Source organism: Salvelinus fontinalis, chromosome 8, assembly GCF_029448725.1.
Source record: "Salvelinus fontinalis isolate EN_2023a chromosome 8, ASM2944872v1, whole genome shotgun sequence".
NCBI classification, from domain to species: domain Eukaryota; kingdom Metazoa; phylum Chordata; class Actinopteri; order Salmoniformes; family Salmonidae; genus Salvelinus; species Salvelinus fontinalis.
In genome coordinates, this window is record NC_074672.1 from 34055414 (window position 1) to 34069538 (window position 14125).

Consider the following 14125-nt stretch of genomic DNA (forward strand, 5'->3'; position numbering starts at 1 on the left):
GTAGAATAGATATAGGTCTGTAGCAGTTTGGTTCTAGAGTGTCTCCCCCTTTGAAGAGGGGGATGATTGCGGCAGCTTTCCAATCTTTGGGAATCTCAGACGATACGAAAGAGAGGTTGAACAGGCTAGAGATAGGGGTTGCAACAATTTCGGCAGATCATTTTAGAAAGAGAGGGTCTAGATTGTCTAGCCCGGCTGATTTGTAGGGGTCCAGATTTTGCAGCTCTTTCAGAACATCAGCTATCTGGATTTGGGTGAAGGAGAAATGGGGGAGGGTTGGGCGAGTTGCTGTGGGGAGTGCAGGGCTGTTGACCCTGGTAGGGGTAGCTAGGCTGAAAGCATGGCCAGCCGTAGAAAAATGCTTATTGAAATTCTCAATTATAGTGGATTTATCGGTGGTGACAGTGTTTCCTAGCCTCAGTGCAGTGGGCAGCTGGGAGGAGGTGCTCTTATTCTCCATGGCCATTACAGTGTCCCAGAATATTTTTGAGTTTGTGCTACAGGATGCAAATTTCTGCTTGAAAAAGCTAGCCTTAGCTTTCCTAACTGCCTGTGTATATTGGTTCCTAACTTCCCTGAAAAGTTGCATATCACGTGGGCTATTCGATGCTAATGCAGAACGCAGGAGGATGTTTTTGTACTGGTCAAGGGCAGTCAGGTCTGGAGAGAACCAAGGGCTATATCTGTTCCTGGTTCTACATTTTTTGAAAGGGGCATGCTTATTTAAGATGGTGAAGAAGGCACTTTTAAAGAAAGAACAGGCATCCTCTACTGACGGGATGAGGTCAATATCCTTTCAGCATACCCGGGCCAGGTCGATTAGAAAGGCCTGGGAGCGTTTGACAGTGATGAGGGGTGGTCATTTGACCGCAGACCCGTTACGGATGCAGGCAATGAGGCAGTGATTGCTGAGATCTTGGTTGAAAACAGCAGAGGTGTATTTGGAGGGCAAGTCTGTTAGGATCATATCTATGAGGGTGCCGATGTTTATGGATTTGGGGTTGTACCTGGTGGGGTCTTTGATAATTTGTGTGAGATGGAGGGCATCAAGCTTAGATTGTAGGATGGCTGGGGTGTTATTAAGCATGTACCAGTTTAGATCACCTAGCAGCACGAGCTCTGAAGATAGATGGGGGGGCAATCAGTTCACATATTGTGTCCAGGGCACAGCTGGGGGAAGAGGGTGGTCTATAGCAGGCGGAAACGGTGAGAGACTTGTTTCTAGAAGCTCGAATTGTTTGGATACAGACCTGGATAGTAAGACAGAACTCTGCAGGTTATCTCTGCAGTAGATTGCCACTCCGCCTCTTTGGCAGTTCTATCTTGTCGGAAAATGTTATAGTTAGGGATGGAATTTTCAGGGTTTACGGTGGTTTCCCTGAGCCAGGATTCAGACACGGCTAGGACATCCGGGTTGGTAGAGTGTGCTAGGGTAGTGAATAAAACAAACTTAGGGAGGAGGCTTTTAATGTTAACATGCATGAAACCAAGGCTTTTACGGTTACAGAAGTCAACAAATGATAGAGCCTGGGGAGTGGGAGTGGAGCTAGGCACTGCAGGGCCTGGATTAACCTCCACATCACCAGAGGAACAGAGGAGGAGTAGGATAAGGGTACGGCTAAAGGCTAAAATAACTGGTCGCCTAGTACATTCAGAACAGAGAGTAAAAGGAGAAGATTTCTGGGCACGGTAGAGTAGATTTAAGGCATAATGTACAGACAAAGGTATGGTAGGATGTGAATACAGTGGGGGTAAACCTGTGCATAGAGTGACGATGAAAGAGATATTGTCTCTAGAAATATAATTTAAACCAGGTGATGTCATCGCATGTGTTATAGGTGGAATCAAAGTGTTAGATAAGGCGTATTGAGCAGGGCTAGAGGCTCTACAGTTAAATAAGGCAATAATTACTAACCAAAACAGCAATGGACAAGGTATATTGACGTTAGCGAGAGGCATGCGTAAACGAGTGAATCATAGGAGTCCAGTGAGTGGCTTCAGGCAGTTAGCGGGCCGGGGCTTGCAAGCAAGCAGAAAGGGCCTTGGAGGTACGTCGCGACGGACAAAAGTCTGTTGTGGCCCCCTCATGCTATTACGTCGGCAGACGGATCAGCAGGGCTCCGTGTGGTAAACCAGGCCAATTGTCAAAATAGGTATGGTGGCCAAAGAAATTGTCCGATGCAGTGCCTTAGACTGCTGCGCCACTCGGGAGCCCAAATACATACCGTACCAGCCAAAAGTTTGGACACACCTACTCATTCAAGGGGTTTTCTTTATTTTTACTATTGTCTACAATGTACAATAATAGCGAAGACATCACAACAATGAAATAATACTACATGGAATCATGTAGTAACCAAAAAAGTAGCCACCCTTTGCCTTCATGACAGCTTTGCACACTCTTGGCATTCTCTCAACCAGTTTCATGAGAAATGCTTTTCCAACAGTCTTGAAGGAGTTCCCACATATACTGAACACTCAAACCATCTCACTCTCCTTCTTGGTCAAATAGACATTACACATCCTGGAGGTGTGTTGGGTCATTGTCCTGATGAAAAACAAATGATAGTCCCACTAAGCGCAAACCAGATGGGATGGCGTATTGCTGCAGAAAGCTGTGGTAGCCATGCTGGTTAAGTGTGCCTTGAATTCTAAATAAATCACAGACATTGTCACCAGCAAAGCACCCCTACACCATCACACCTCCTCCTCCATGCTTCATGGTGGGAACCACACATGTGGATATCATCCGTTCACCTACTCTGCGTCTCACAAAGACATGGCGGTTGGAACCAAAAATCTAAAACTTGGACTCATCAGACCAAAGGACCGATTTCCACCGGTCTAATGTCCGTTGCTTGGGTTTCTTGCCCCAAGCAAGTCTCTTTTTATTATTGGTGTCCTTTAGTAGTGGTTTCTTTGCAGCAATTCGACCATGAAGGCCTGATTCACGCAGGCTCCTCTGAACAGTTGATGTTGAGATGGATCTGTTACTTGAACTCTGTGAAGCATTTATTTGGGCTGCAATTTCTGATGCTGGTAACTCTAATGAACTTATCCTCTGCAGCATAGGTACTCTGGGTCTTCCTTTCCTGTGGCGGTCCTCATGTGAGCCAACCCTAACCCCTAACTTGTCACAACACAACTGATTGGCATTAACGCATTAAGGAAAGAAATTCCACAAATTAACTTTTAACAAGATACACCTGTTAATTGAAATGCATTCTAGGTGACTACCTCATGAAGCTGGTTGAGAGAATGCTAAGAGCGTACAAAGCTGTCATGAAGGCAAAGGGTGGCTACTATATAAAATATATTTGTTTAACACTTGTTTGGTTACTACATGATTCCATATGTGTTATTTTTATAGTTTTGATGTCTTCACTATTATTCTACAACGTGGGAAATAGTAAAAATAAAGAAAAACCCAAGAATGAGTAGGTGTGTCCAAACTTTTGACTGGTACTGCATATCACCAGCACTTACATTTTACTGAACCTTTTCTATCTGTCTTTTTACCTAATCCAATCCATTGTTTTGAATGGGGGTAACAACACATTGTTTGCATATCTCAATTCCTCGGAATCTATTGCTCTTATGATTTCTATGGAAATGTTGGTACTTAATCAACAGCTGCCAGCTAGCCAAACATCACAATGGGCAATGTTCCAGTCACATTTATGACATTTCTAGAGAAATTCACTGAAGCTGTACAACTGAGCCTAGATAAGACATAATGATCCCACACAAATGTACTCTCTAGTTTCAACACGTTCACAGTCACGTGTACAGTGCATTCGGAAAGTATTATTAACCACCATGTTAGTGTTAGCTTTTGACTACGTTTTAAATTAGGAATATTAGCGAACTCTTCCATCATCACTTTGCACCCTGCGTTTTACACACTCACTAACAGCTGTGATGGTAATTGTTTTGATCATATGCAAAGTCCATATTTTTTGTTTGGCAAATTCCTGCCGCCGAGTACATTTAACACAGATACTGTCATCTGGAGCCATTGAGTGACTTGGAGAGTTTATTCAGTTGTGATCGTTACAAAATCATCAGCATTCCAGGCAAATATTCAAAAGAATAAAGGAACTGTACAAAAAAGGGGTTTCAACAGTATAAAATCTGAAGGTAAAACTAATCTGCTACAAAGTGGAATGAGCTGTAACGTTAGCGGGTAGAAAGCAGGATTCTTCAAGTACAGTGAATCACATTAACCTTCACATTCTGCACAGGTTCTTACACAACGGAAGCAGTACAAACAATTCAGCTGTGAATTGCACAAGCTGTATAACGAACCTTTTGTTTCTCAATGTAGTTTTTGTTTTTCTCACTTGCAAACAGTATAATTAAAGATGATTCAATTTAGTGGAATTTACCTTCACATATCACTTGGCAGATCTCTGACTCAAAGGTCTCTGTAATCACATACAGTTGAAGTCAGAAGTTTACATACACCTTAGCCAAATACATTTAAACTCAGTTTTCACAATTCCTGACATTTAATCCGAGTAAAATTTCCCTGTCGTAGGTCAGTTAGGATCACCACTTTATTTTAAGAATGTGAAATGTCAGAATAATAGTAGAGAGAATTATTTATTTCAGCTTGTATTTCTTTCATCACATTCCCAGTGGGTCAGATGTTTACATACACTTAATTAGTATTTGGTAGCAAATGGGTCAAACATTTCAGGTAGCCTTCCACAAGCTCCCCACAATAAGTTGGGTGAATGTTGGCCCATTCCTCCTGACAGAGCTGGTTTAACTGAGTCAGGTTTGTAGACCTCCGTGCTCACACACGCTTTTTCAGTTCTGCCCACACATTTTCTATAGGATTGAGGTCAGGGCTTTGTGATGGCCACTCCAATATCTTCACTTTGTTGTCCTTAAGCCATTTTGCCACAACTTTGGAAGTATGCTTGGGGCCATTGTCCATTTGGAAGACCCATTTGCGACCAAGCTTTAACTTCCTGACTGATGTCTTGAGATGTTGCTTCAATATATCCACATCATTTTCCTTCTTCATCATTTCATCTATATTGTTGAAGTGCTGCCACCCCTGTGCTTCACGGTTGGGATAGTGTTCTTCGGCTTGCAAGCCTCCCCCTTTTTCTTCCAAACATAACGATGGTCATTATGTCCCAACAGTTCTATTTTTGTTTCATCAGACCAGAGAACATTTCTCCAAAAAGAACGATTTTTGTCCCCATGTGCAGTTGCAAACCGTAGTCTGGCTTTTTTATGGAGGTTTTGGAGCAGTGGCTTCTTCCTTGCTGAGCGGCCTTTCAGGTTATGTCGATATAGAACTCGTTTTACTGTGAATATAGATACTTTTGTACCTCCAGCATCTTCACAAAGTCCTTTGCTGTTGTTCTGGGATTGATTTGCACTTTTCGCACCAAAGTAAGTTCATCTCTAGGAGACAGAACGTGTCTCCTTCCTGAGCGGTATGACGGCTGCGTGGTCCCATGGTGTTAATACTTGTGTACTATTGTTTGTACAGATGAACGTGGTACCTTCAGGCATTTGGAAATTGCTCCCAAGAATGAACCAGAATTTTTGAGGTCTACATTTTTTTTCTGAGGTCTTGGCTGATTTATTTAGATTTTCCCATGATGTCAAACAAAGAGGCACTGAGTTTGAAGGTAGGCCTTGAAATACATCCACAAGTACACCTCCAATTGACTCAAATTATGTCAGTTAGCCTATCAGAAGCTTCTAAAGCCATGACATAATTTTCTGGAATTTTCCAAGCTGTTTGAAGGCACAGTCAACTTAGTGTATGTAAACTTCTGACCCACTGGAATTGTGATACAGTGAATTATAAGTGAAATAATCTGTCTGTAAACAATTGTTGGAAAAATTACTTGTGTCATGCACAAAGTAGATGTCCTAACCGACTTGCCAAAACTATAGTTTGTTAACAAGAAATTTGTGGAGTGGTTGAAAAAGGAGTTTTAATGACTCCAACCTAAGTGTATGTAAACTTTGAGTTCAACTGTACATAGCCCCAGGAAAAGTACAGTGTCACCATCTCAAAGACATTTTGAGCCAATGATATAACCTCTGGTGCAGTAGTTATCATTACCGGTCCTGGAAGGCATGCATGCATACCGTCATGTCAGGATTTGAACCCCACTGAGTCTAAACACTCACTGAGTGGTCATTTCTAGATGGGATACAACTTTTGTCAAATTGACGTCAAAAGTTATTTTTTCAATTACTTTTAGCTAACCTTAACGCTTTTCCTAACCTTAACCTATTTCTCCTAACCTGCTATATAAAAAGTACATTTTGACCAAAGCTGTATTATCCCTTCTAAATAAAACCCCACTGAGTGGCCATCACTATGCCATCTTTCATGCCTTCCATCATTCATGTGTTGAACTGAGAGCAGTGTTTTGTGTTGAGAGAAAGATGTTAGTGATGCTGAGGAAACTCTAGTAGTTGTAAACACTATATTCCATTGTTAAGGAATTTACATTTCACAAAGATCCCTGACATGACATGCGTTTATGTTGAACTTGACTTTACACGTTTGGAAAATGCATATTAGTCATACAGCTTTATTGGCCACAGCTATGTGTCTTCTAAGCAAAGATTTTCCCTTTTGGTGTTTTTTCGAAGGAGCCCTTTCATTGCACATACTGTAAAGGTTGACAGGAAATGAACACATTTCCATGACAGTACGCAGTTGAAGAAGAAGCACAGTGACAAAGTAAACAGTTAAACTGCTCTAGTGCTGTACAATACACAATGAAAAACAGTTGTCCTCAATGTAACCTGAAACTATATATTTCTGTTGGCAGTGAGCTAAGCTGGTAAATGGTAAACCCTCCTTCTGTACAGCCATACTGTACGTACACTTCAGTGAAAGCAGCTCTGTTTGACATCATAGTCATTCTAAATCAACATTATCCTCCTTAAACTGCTATGCTTAAACATAATGCATTCTAGCGGGAGAAAAGGCGACAAGATTATAAAATATAATTTCATATTAATTCACGAATAAAACATAGGCATGGGGACGATATTGCTATACATGTAACGATTCATAATTAACTAAATACAAAGCATCTATTTTCTATAGTTTATTTTTCTTACAGTGTTTAAAAAATATCTACAACTTAATAGCTTTTTCCTTTCACAAAACAACATGGCTTCTAGTGTCTGTACCTGTACATGTGTCTATCGATCGGAACCCTGTCATCCCTGAAGATTGATTGGTTGGGCAGGAATGAGTGTGTGATATTAGAGTACACTGTTTTCTTGTGTGTTGGTTGTTCACAGTTTCAAAAAGCGGTCTGTAAAATGGCCACCACTACAACTATGACTCACTATTCTCAGTATCTCTGTGCAGAGGGTAAGGCAAATGGGAGGCAGGGGGGATATGCCTGAGGACTGGAACGTGATGTCACTGATATGTGATTTCTGTATGAAGTCATTGTGGCGGTGACACTAATCCTACTCATCCTGAGTGCACGGCAAACCTAGCATTACTGCATCCCCTAAGGGACAACCCCTACCTATATCTCACTCTCCGGTTCACTGGGTGTTGCCAGACAGAGAGAAAGAGAGTTGGGTGAAACTCTTCTGTAGTTAGATCCTTAGCATGTCCTTCCATCTCTCCACTCCTCTGTAGTTGGATCCTTAGCGTGCCCCTCCATCCCTCCACTCCTCTGTAGTTGGATCCTTAGCGTGCCCCTCCATCCCTCCACTCCTCTGTAGTTGGATCCTTAGCGTTCCCCTCCATCCCTACACTCCTCTGTAGTTGGATCCTTAGCATGTTCCTCCATCTCTCCACTCCTCTGTAGTTGGATCCTTAGCGTATCCCTCCATCCCTCCACTCCTCTGTAGTTGGATCCTTAGCATGTCCCTCCATCCCTCCACTCCTCTGTAGTTGGATCCTTAGCGTGTCCCTCCATCCCTCCACTCCTCTGTAGTTAGATCCTTAGCGTGTCCCTCCATCCCTCCACTCCTCTGTAGTTGGATCCTTAGCGTGTCCCTCCATCCCTCCACTCCTCTGTAGTTAGATCCTTAGCATGTCCTTCCATCTCTCCACTCCTCTGTAGTTGGATCCTTAGCGTGTCCCTCCATCCCTCCACTCCTCTGTAGTTGGATCCTTAGCGTTCCCCTCCATCCCTACACTCCTCTGTAGTTAGATCCTTAGCGTGTCCCTCCATCCCTCCACTCCTCTGTAGTTGGATCCTTAGCGTGTCCCTCCATCCCTCCACTCCTCTGTAGTTAGATCCTTAGCGTGTCCCTCCATCCCTCCACTCCTCTGTAGTTGGATCCTTAGCATGTCCCTCCATCCCTCCACTCCTCTGTAGTTGGATACTTAGCATGTCCTTCCATCCCTCCATTCTGTAGTTGGATCCCTAGCGTGTCCCTCCCTCCTTCCACTCCTCTGTAGTTGGATCCTTAGCATGTCCTTCCATCCCTCCAGTCCTCTGTAGTTGGATCCCTAGCGTGTCCCTCCCTCTTTCCACTCCTCTGTAGTTAGATCCTTAGCATGTCCTTCCATCCCTCCAGTCCTCTCCAGCTGGCAGTGTTTCCATCCATCTATTCATTCCACAGAAAGAAAGGCACTCCAAAAGGCACATCTCCCCCTATATAGTGCACAAGTGCACTTCATACGGTATAGGGTGCCATGTCAGACGCAGCCTATGTGACTGACTGCTATAGGGAGCCATGTCAGACGCAGCCTATGTGACTGACTGCTATAGGGTGCCATGTCAGACGCAGCCTATGTGACTGACATAGGCTGATAGGGTGCCATGTCAGCCTATGTGACTGACTGCTATAGGGTGCCATGTCAGCCTATGTGACTGACTACTATAGAGTGCCATGTCAGCCTATGTGACTGACTACTATAGAGTGCCATGTCAGCCTATGTGACTGACTACTATAGAGTGCCATGTCAGCCTATGTGACTGACTGCTATAGGGTGCCATGTCAGACTATGTGACTGACTGTTATAGGGTGCTGATGCATATCATCTCATCAGTCAGATCTTCTTCACATTTCACACTCGTGTCCGGCTCCTCATCACTGTAGTCATGGAGATTACGGTCCCTGAGGCTCGTGGCCGTCACTTTGTCCGTGGCCCCGGTTGCCCCCGCTCCATTACCCATACTGCCATTCAGCAGGTTGCTGGCGGCACTCTCCATCTCATCAATGGTCATCTCGCAGGCGTCCGCGATCTCATGCTTCGTCGCTGCCACAAATTTGGGGTCCTTGGCGTATTTCCCCAGTCCTTCTGAAATCAACACCTGAAACAGGAAAAAGGGGGAAATCATTAATCAATCAATCAAAGTGTGTGTGTGTGTGTGTGTGTGTGTCAGGGCTACTCACGGCCTCTACTAGGCTGTTGGCACTGCCTATCTTCTGGTGGTACTGCCTGCGGTACTCTGGGGGGATCTGGAGCTGTGAGGGGGAGTAGGTGAGGCTCAAAGGGGCTTCCGGGGCGTCAGTGTACCAGGAGCTTCTTCTCACAGAGCCAGGGGTGCTGCTCACACTGCCGGGACCACGCCAGTCCACCTGGATACACACAAACACACACACACACACACACACAAATGTATCAACACATTTACATTCATAAATGCACACACACACACACTTACCTGGATGAGGGGGGTGTAGTAGGGGGAGTGGTCCCTGCTAATGGGGGAGGTGGGGGGCGTGGCCCAGGAACGTAGAGAGCGTGATGGAGAGAGACGCTGGACTCTGCTTGAGTCCAGGCCAGCCACTGCCATCACCTAGGCAACAGGAGAAGAGTAGGGGTCAAGGAGGTCAAACCACATAGACATACCTTTAATTCATTGCCTAAATTAAGACTCACGCATGTTTGTGTGTATGTGCAGTGAGTTGTGTCAATATTTTGTAAGCTAATTGTGTGAGAGTAAGTTTTTCAGTGCAAATGGGTAGCCATCAGTTTGGTTCAGTGGTACCCACCTGTTGCTGCATCAGATGCAGGGGTAGAGCTGTTCGATGGGGAACGGAAGGGGTCAAGGGGATGTCATCATCCTGACTGCTATGTCTCCGCAAACACTCAAAGTTGAAGGAGGGTCTGTGGGGTGCTGGAGGTTTAAACACAGGATGGACAAAGTTGAAGGAGGGTCTGTGGGGTGCTGGAGGTTTAAACAGAGGAGAGAAAGTTGAAGGAGGGTCAGTGGGGTGCTGGAGGTTTAAACAGAGGAGAGAAAGTTGAAGGAGGGTCTGTGGGGTGCTGGAGGTTTAAACAGAGGAGAGAAAGTTGAAGGAGGGTCTGTGGGGTGCTGGAGGTTTAAACAGAGGAGAGAAAGTTGAAGGAGGGTCTGTGGGGTGCTGGAGGTTTAAACAGAGGAGAGAAAGTTGAAGGAGGGTCTGTGGGGTGCTGGAGGTTTAAACAGAGGAGAGAAAGTTGAAGGAGGGTCTGTGGGGTGCTGGAGGTTTAAACACAGGAGAGACACCTATCATTTACATCTATGGATCTCATTACAATGTAAAGCCCTTTGAGTGTTCCATCATCTTTATCAGCCAATCAGTGACACCCCTGATTTAATCACTATGGTAACCAAGGGACCTCACCCTGTGGTGTAGAGGGGAACAACCGTCGCTTTGGCGACCGCCCACCATCTTGGTAAATGGGTTGCTGGTCGTCGTCATAGAGACTATCAGGTTGATGGTAACCCCTCGATGCATTTGTGTCCAAGTCAGTTTGAAGGTCTTGAAACTCCTTATGGGGCATCCTGAGCAACAACCAGACAACAACATCAGTAAACAACCACCTTGTCAACAGCAGCCACATCTGGACAGGTACTGATAGAGTAGAGTGCAGTAGAGTGGAAGAGAAGAGAAGGAGGAGGAGGAGGAGAAGAGAGGAGAGGAGAGTACAGTAGAGGAGAATAGAGGAGAGTACAGTAAAGGAGAATAGAGGAGAGTACAGTAGAGGAGAATAGATGAGAGTACAGTAGAGGAGAATAGAGGAGAGTACAGTAGAGGAGAGGAGAGTACAGTAGAGGAGAGGAGAGTACAGTAGAGGAGAGGAGAGTACAGTAGAGGATAGTACAGTAGAGGAGAATAGAGAAGAGTACAGTAGAGGAGAATAGAGGGGAGTACAGTAGAGGAGAGTACAGTAGATGAGAATAGAGGAGAGTACAGTAGAGGAGAGGAGAGTACAGTAGAGGAAAATAGAGGAGAGTACAGTAGAGGAGAGGAGAGTACAGTAGATGAGAATAGGGGAGAGTACAGTAGAGGAGAGGAGAGGAGAGGAGAGGAGAATAGAATAGAGGAGAGTACAGTATATGAGAATAGAGGAGAGTACAGTAGAGGAGAGGAGAGTACAGTAGAGGAGAGGAGAGTACAGTAGAGGAGAATAGAGGGGGGAACAGTAGAAGAGAGGAGAGTACAGTAGAGGAGAATAGAGGAGAGTACAGTAGAGGAGAGGAGAGTACAGTAGATGAGAATAGGGGAGAGTACAGTAGAGGAGAGGAGAGTAGAGGAGAACAGAGCAGAGTACAGTAGATGAGAATAGAGGAGAGTACAGTAGAGGAGAGGAGAGTACAGTAGAGGAGAGGAGAGTACAGTAGAGGAGAGGAGAGTACAGTAGAGGAGAATAGAGGAGAGTACAGTAGAGGAGAAAAGAGGAGAGTACAGTAGAGGAGAGGAGAGTACAGTAGATGAGATAAGAGGAGGGTACAGTAGAGGAGAGGAGAGTACAGTAGAGGAGAATAGAGGAGAGTACAGTAGAGGAGAGGAGAGTACAGTAGATGAGAATAGAGGAGGGTACAGTAGAGGAGAGGAGGGTACAGTAGAGGAGAATAGAGGAGAGTACAGTAGAGGAGAGGAGAGTACAGTAGAGGAGAGGAGAATAGAGGAGAGTACAGTAGAGGAGAGGAGAATAGAGGAGAGTACAGTAGAGGAGAGGAGATAACAGTAGAGGAGAGGAGAGTACAGTAGAGGAGAATAGAGGGGAGTACAGTAGAGGAGAGGAGAGTACAGTAGAGGAGAATAGAGGAGAGTACAGTAGAGGAGAATAGAGGAGAGTACAGTAGAGGAGAGTACAGTAGAGAAGAGGAGAGTACAGTAGAGGAGAATAGAGGAGAGGAGAATAGAGGAGAGGAGAGTACAGTAGAGGAGAGGAGAGTACAGTAGAGGAAAATAGAGGAGAGTACAATAGAGGAGAGGAGAGTACAGTAGAGGAGAATAGAGGAGGGTACAGCAGAGGAGAGGAGAGTACAGTAGAGGAAAATAGAGGAGAGTACAGTAGAGGAGAGGAGAGTACAGTAGAGGAGAATAGAGGAGGGTACAGTAGAGGAGAGGAGAGTACAGTAGAGGAGAATAGAGGAGAGTACAGTAGAGGAGAGGAGAGTACAGTAGAGGAGAATAGAGGAGAGTACAGTAGAGGAGAGTACAGTAGAGGAGAATACAGTAGAGAGTACAGTAGAGGAGAGGAGAGTAGAGGAGAATACAGTAGTGAGTACAGTAGAGGAGAGAAGAGTAGAGGAGAATACAGTAGAGAGTACAGTAGAGGAGAGGAGTGTAGAGGAGAATACAGTAGAGAGTACAGTAGAGGAGAGGAGAGTAGAGGAGAATACAGTAGAGAGTACAGTAGAAGAGAGGAGAGTAGAATACAGTAGAGAGTACAGTAGAGGAGAGTAGAATACAGTAGAGTACAGTAGGAGAGGAGAGTAGAGGAGAATACAGTAGAGAGTACAGTACAGTAGAGGAGAGTAGAGGAGAATACAGTAGAGAGTACAGTAGAGGAGAGGAGAGTAGAATACAGTAGAGAGTACAGTAGAGGAGAGGAGAGTAGAGGAGAATACAGTAGAGAGTACAGTACAGTAGAGGAGAGTAGAGGAGAATACAGTAGAGAGTACAGTAGAGGAGAGGAGAGTAGAGGAGAATACAGTAGAGAGTACAGTAGAGGAGAGGAGAGTAGAGGAGAATACAGTAGAGAGTACAGTATAGGAGAGGAGAGTAGAATACAGTATAGAGTATAGTAAAGGAGAGGAGAGGAGAGTAGAATACAGTAGAGAGTACATTAGAGGAGAGGAGAGTAGAGGAGAATACAGTAGAGAGTACAGAAGAGGAGAGGAGAGTAGAGAAGAATACAGTAGAGAGTACAGTAGAGGAGAGTAGAATACAGTAGAGAATGCAGTAGAGGAGAGGAGAATACAGTAGAGAGTACAGTAGAGGAGAGGAGAGTAGAGGAGAATACAGTAGAGAGTACAGTAGAGGAGAGGAGAGGAGAATACAGTAGAGAGTACAGTAGAGGAGAGGAGAGGAGAATACAGTAGAGAGTACAGTAGAGGAGAGGAGAGTAGAGGAGAATACAGTAGAGAGTACAGTAGAGGAGAAGAGAGTAGAGGAGAATACAGTAGAGAGTACAGTAGAGGAGAGGAGAGTAGAGGAGAATACAGTAGAGAGTACAGTAGAGGAGAGGAGAGTAGAGGAGAATACAGTAGAGAGTACAGTAGAGGAGAGGAGAGTAGAGGGGAATACAGTAGAGAGTACAGTAGAGGAGAGGAGAGTAGAGGAGAATACAGTAGAGAGTACAGTAGAGGAGAGGAGAGTAGAGGGGAATACAGTAGAGAGTACAGTAGAGGAGAGGAGAGTAGAGGAGAATACAGTAGAGAGTACAGTAGAGGAGAGGAGAGTATAGGAGAATACAGTAGAGAGTACAGTAGAGGAGAGGAGAGTAGAGGAGAATACAGTAGAGAGTACAGTAGAGGAGAGGAGAGTAGAGGAGAGGAGAATACAGTAGAGAGTACAATAGAGGAGAGGAGAGTAGAGGATAATACAGTAGAGAGTACAGTAGAGGAGAGGAGAGTAGATGAGAATACAGTAGAGAGTACAGTAGAGGAGAGGAGAGGAGAATACAGTAGAGAGTAGAGTAGAGGAGAATACAGTAGAGAGTACAGTAGAGGAGAGGAGAATACAGTAGAGAGTACAGTAGAGGAGAGGAGAGGAGAATACAGTAGAGAGTACAGTAGAGGAGAGGAGAGTAGAGGAGAATACAGTAGAGAGTACAGTAGAGGAGAGTAGAATACAGTAGAGAGTACAGTAGAGGAGAGGAGAGTAGAGGAGAATACAGTAGAGAGTACAGTAGAGGAGAGGAGAGTAGAGGAGA

General features: G+C 44.7%; 1 protein-coding gene across 1 annotated transcript in view; it reads right to left on the reverse strand.

Moving 5' to 3' along the window:
- Positions 1-3471: 3471 nt before the first annotated feature.
- Positions 3472-14125, reverse strand: part of LOC129861127 (voltage-dependent L-type calcium channel subunit alpha-1D-like) — a 138986-nt gene continuing 128332 nt past the window's right edge. The window contains exons 44-48 of the mRNA XM_055932277.1: positions 10582-10742; positions 9967-10091; positions 9636-9770; positions 9364-9549; positions 3472-9281 (exon numbers count right to left, since the gene is read on the reverse strand). Coding sequence (XP_055788252.1) covers positions 8985-9281; positions 9364-9549; positions 9636-9770; positions 9967-10091; positions 10582-10742 — 904 coding nt within the window. The 3' untranslated portion in view covers positions 3472-8984. The remainder of the gene's footprint in view (positions 9282-9363; positions 9550-9635; positions 9771-9966; positions 10092-10581; positions 10743-14125) is intronic.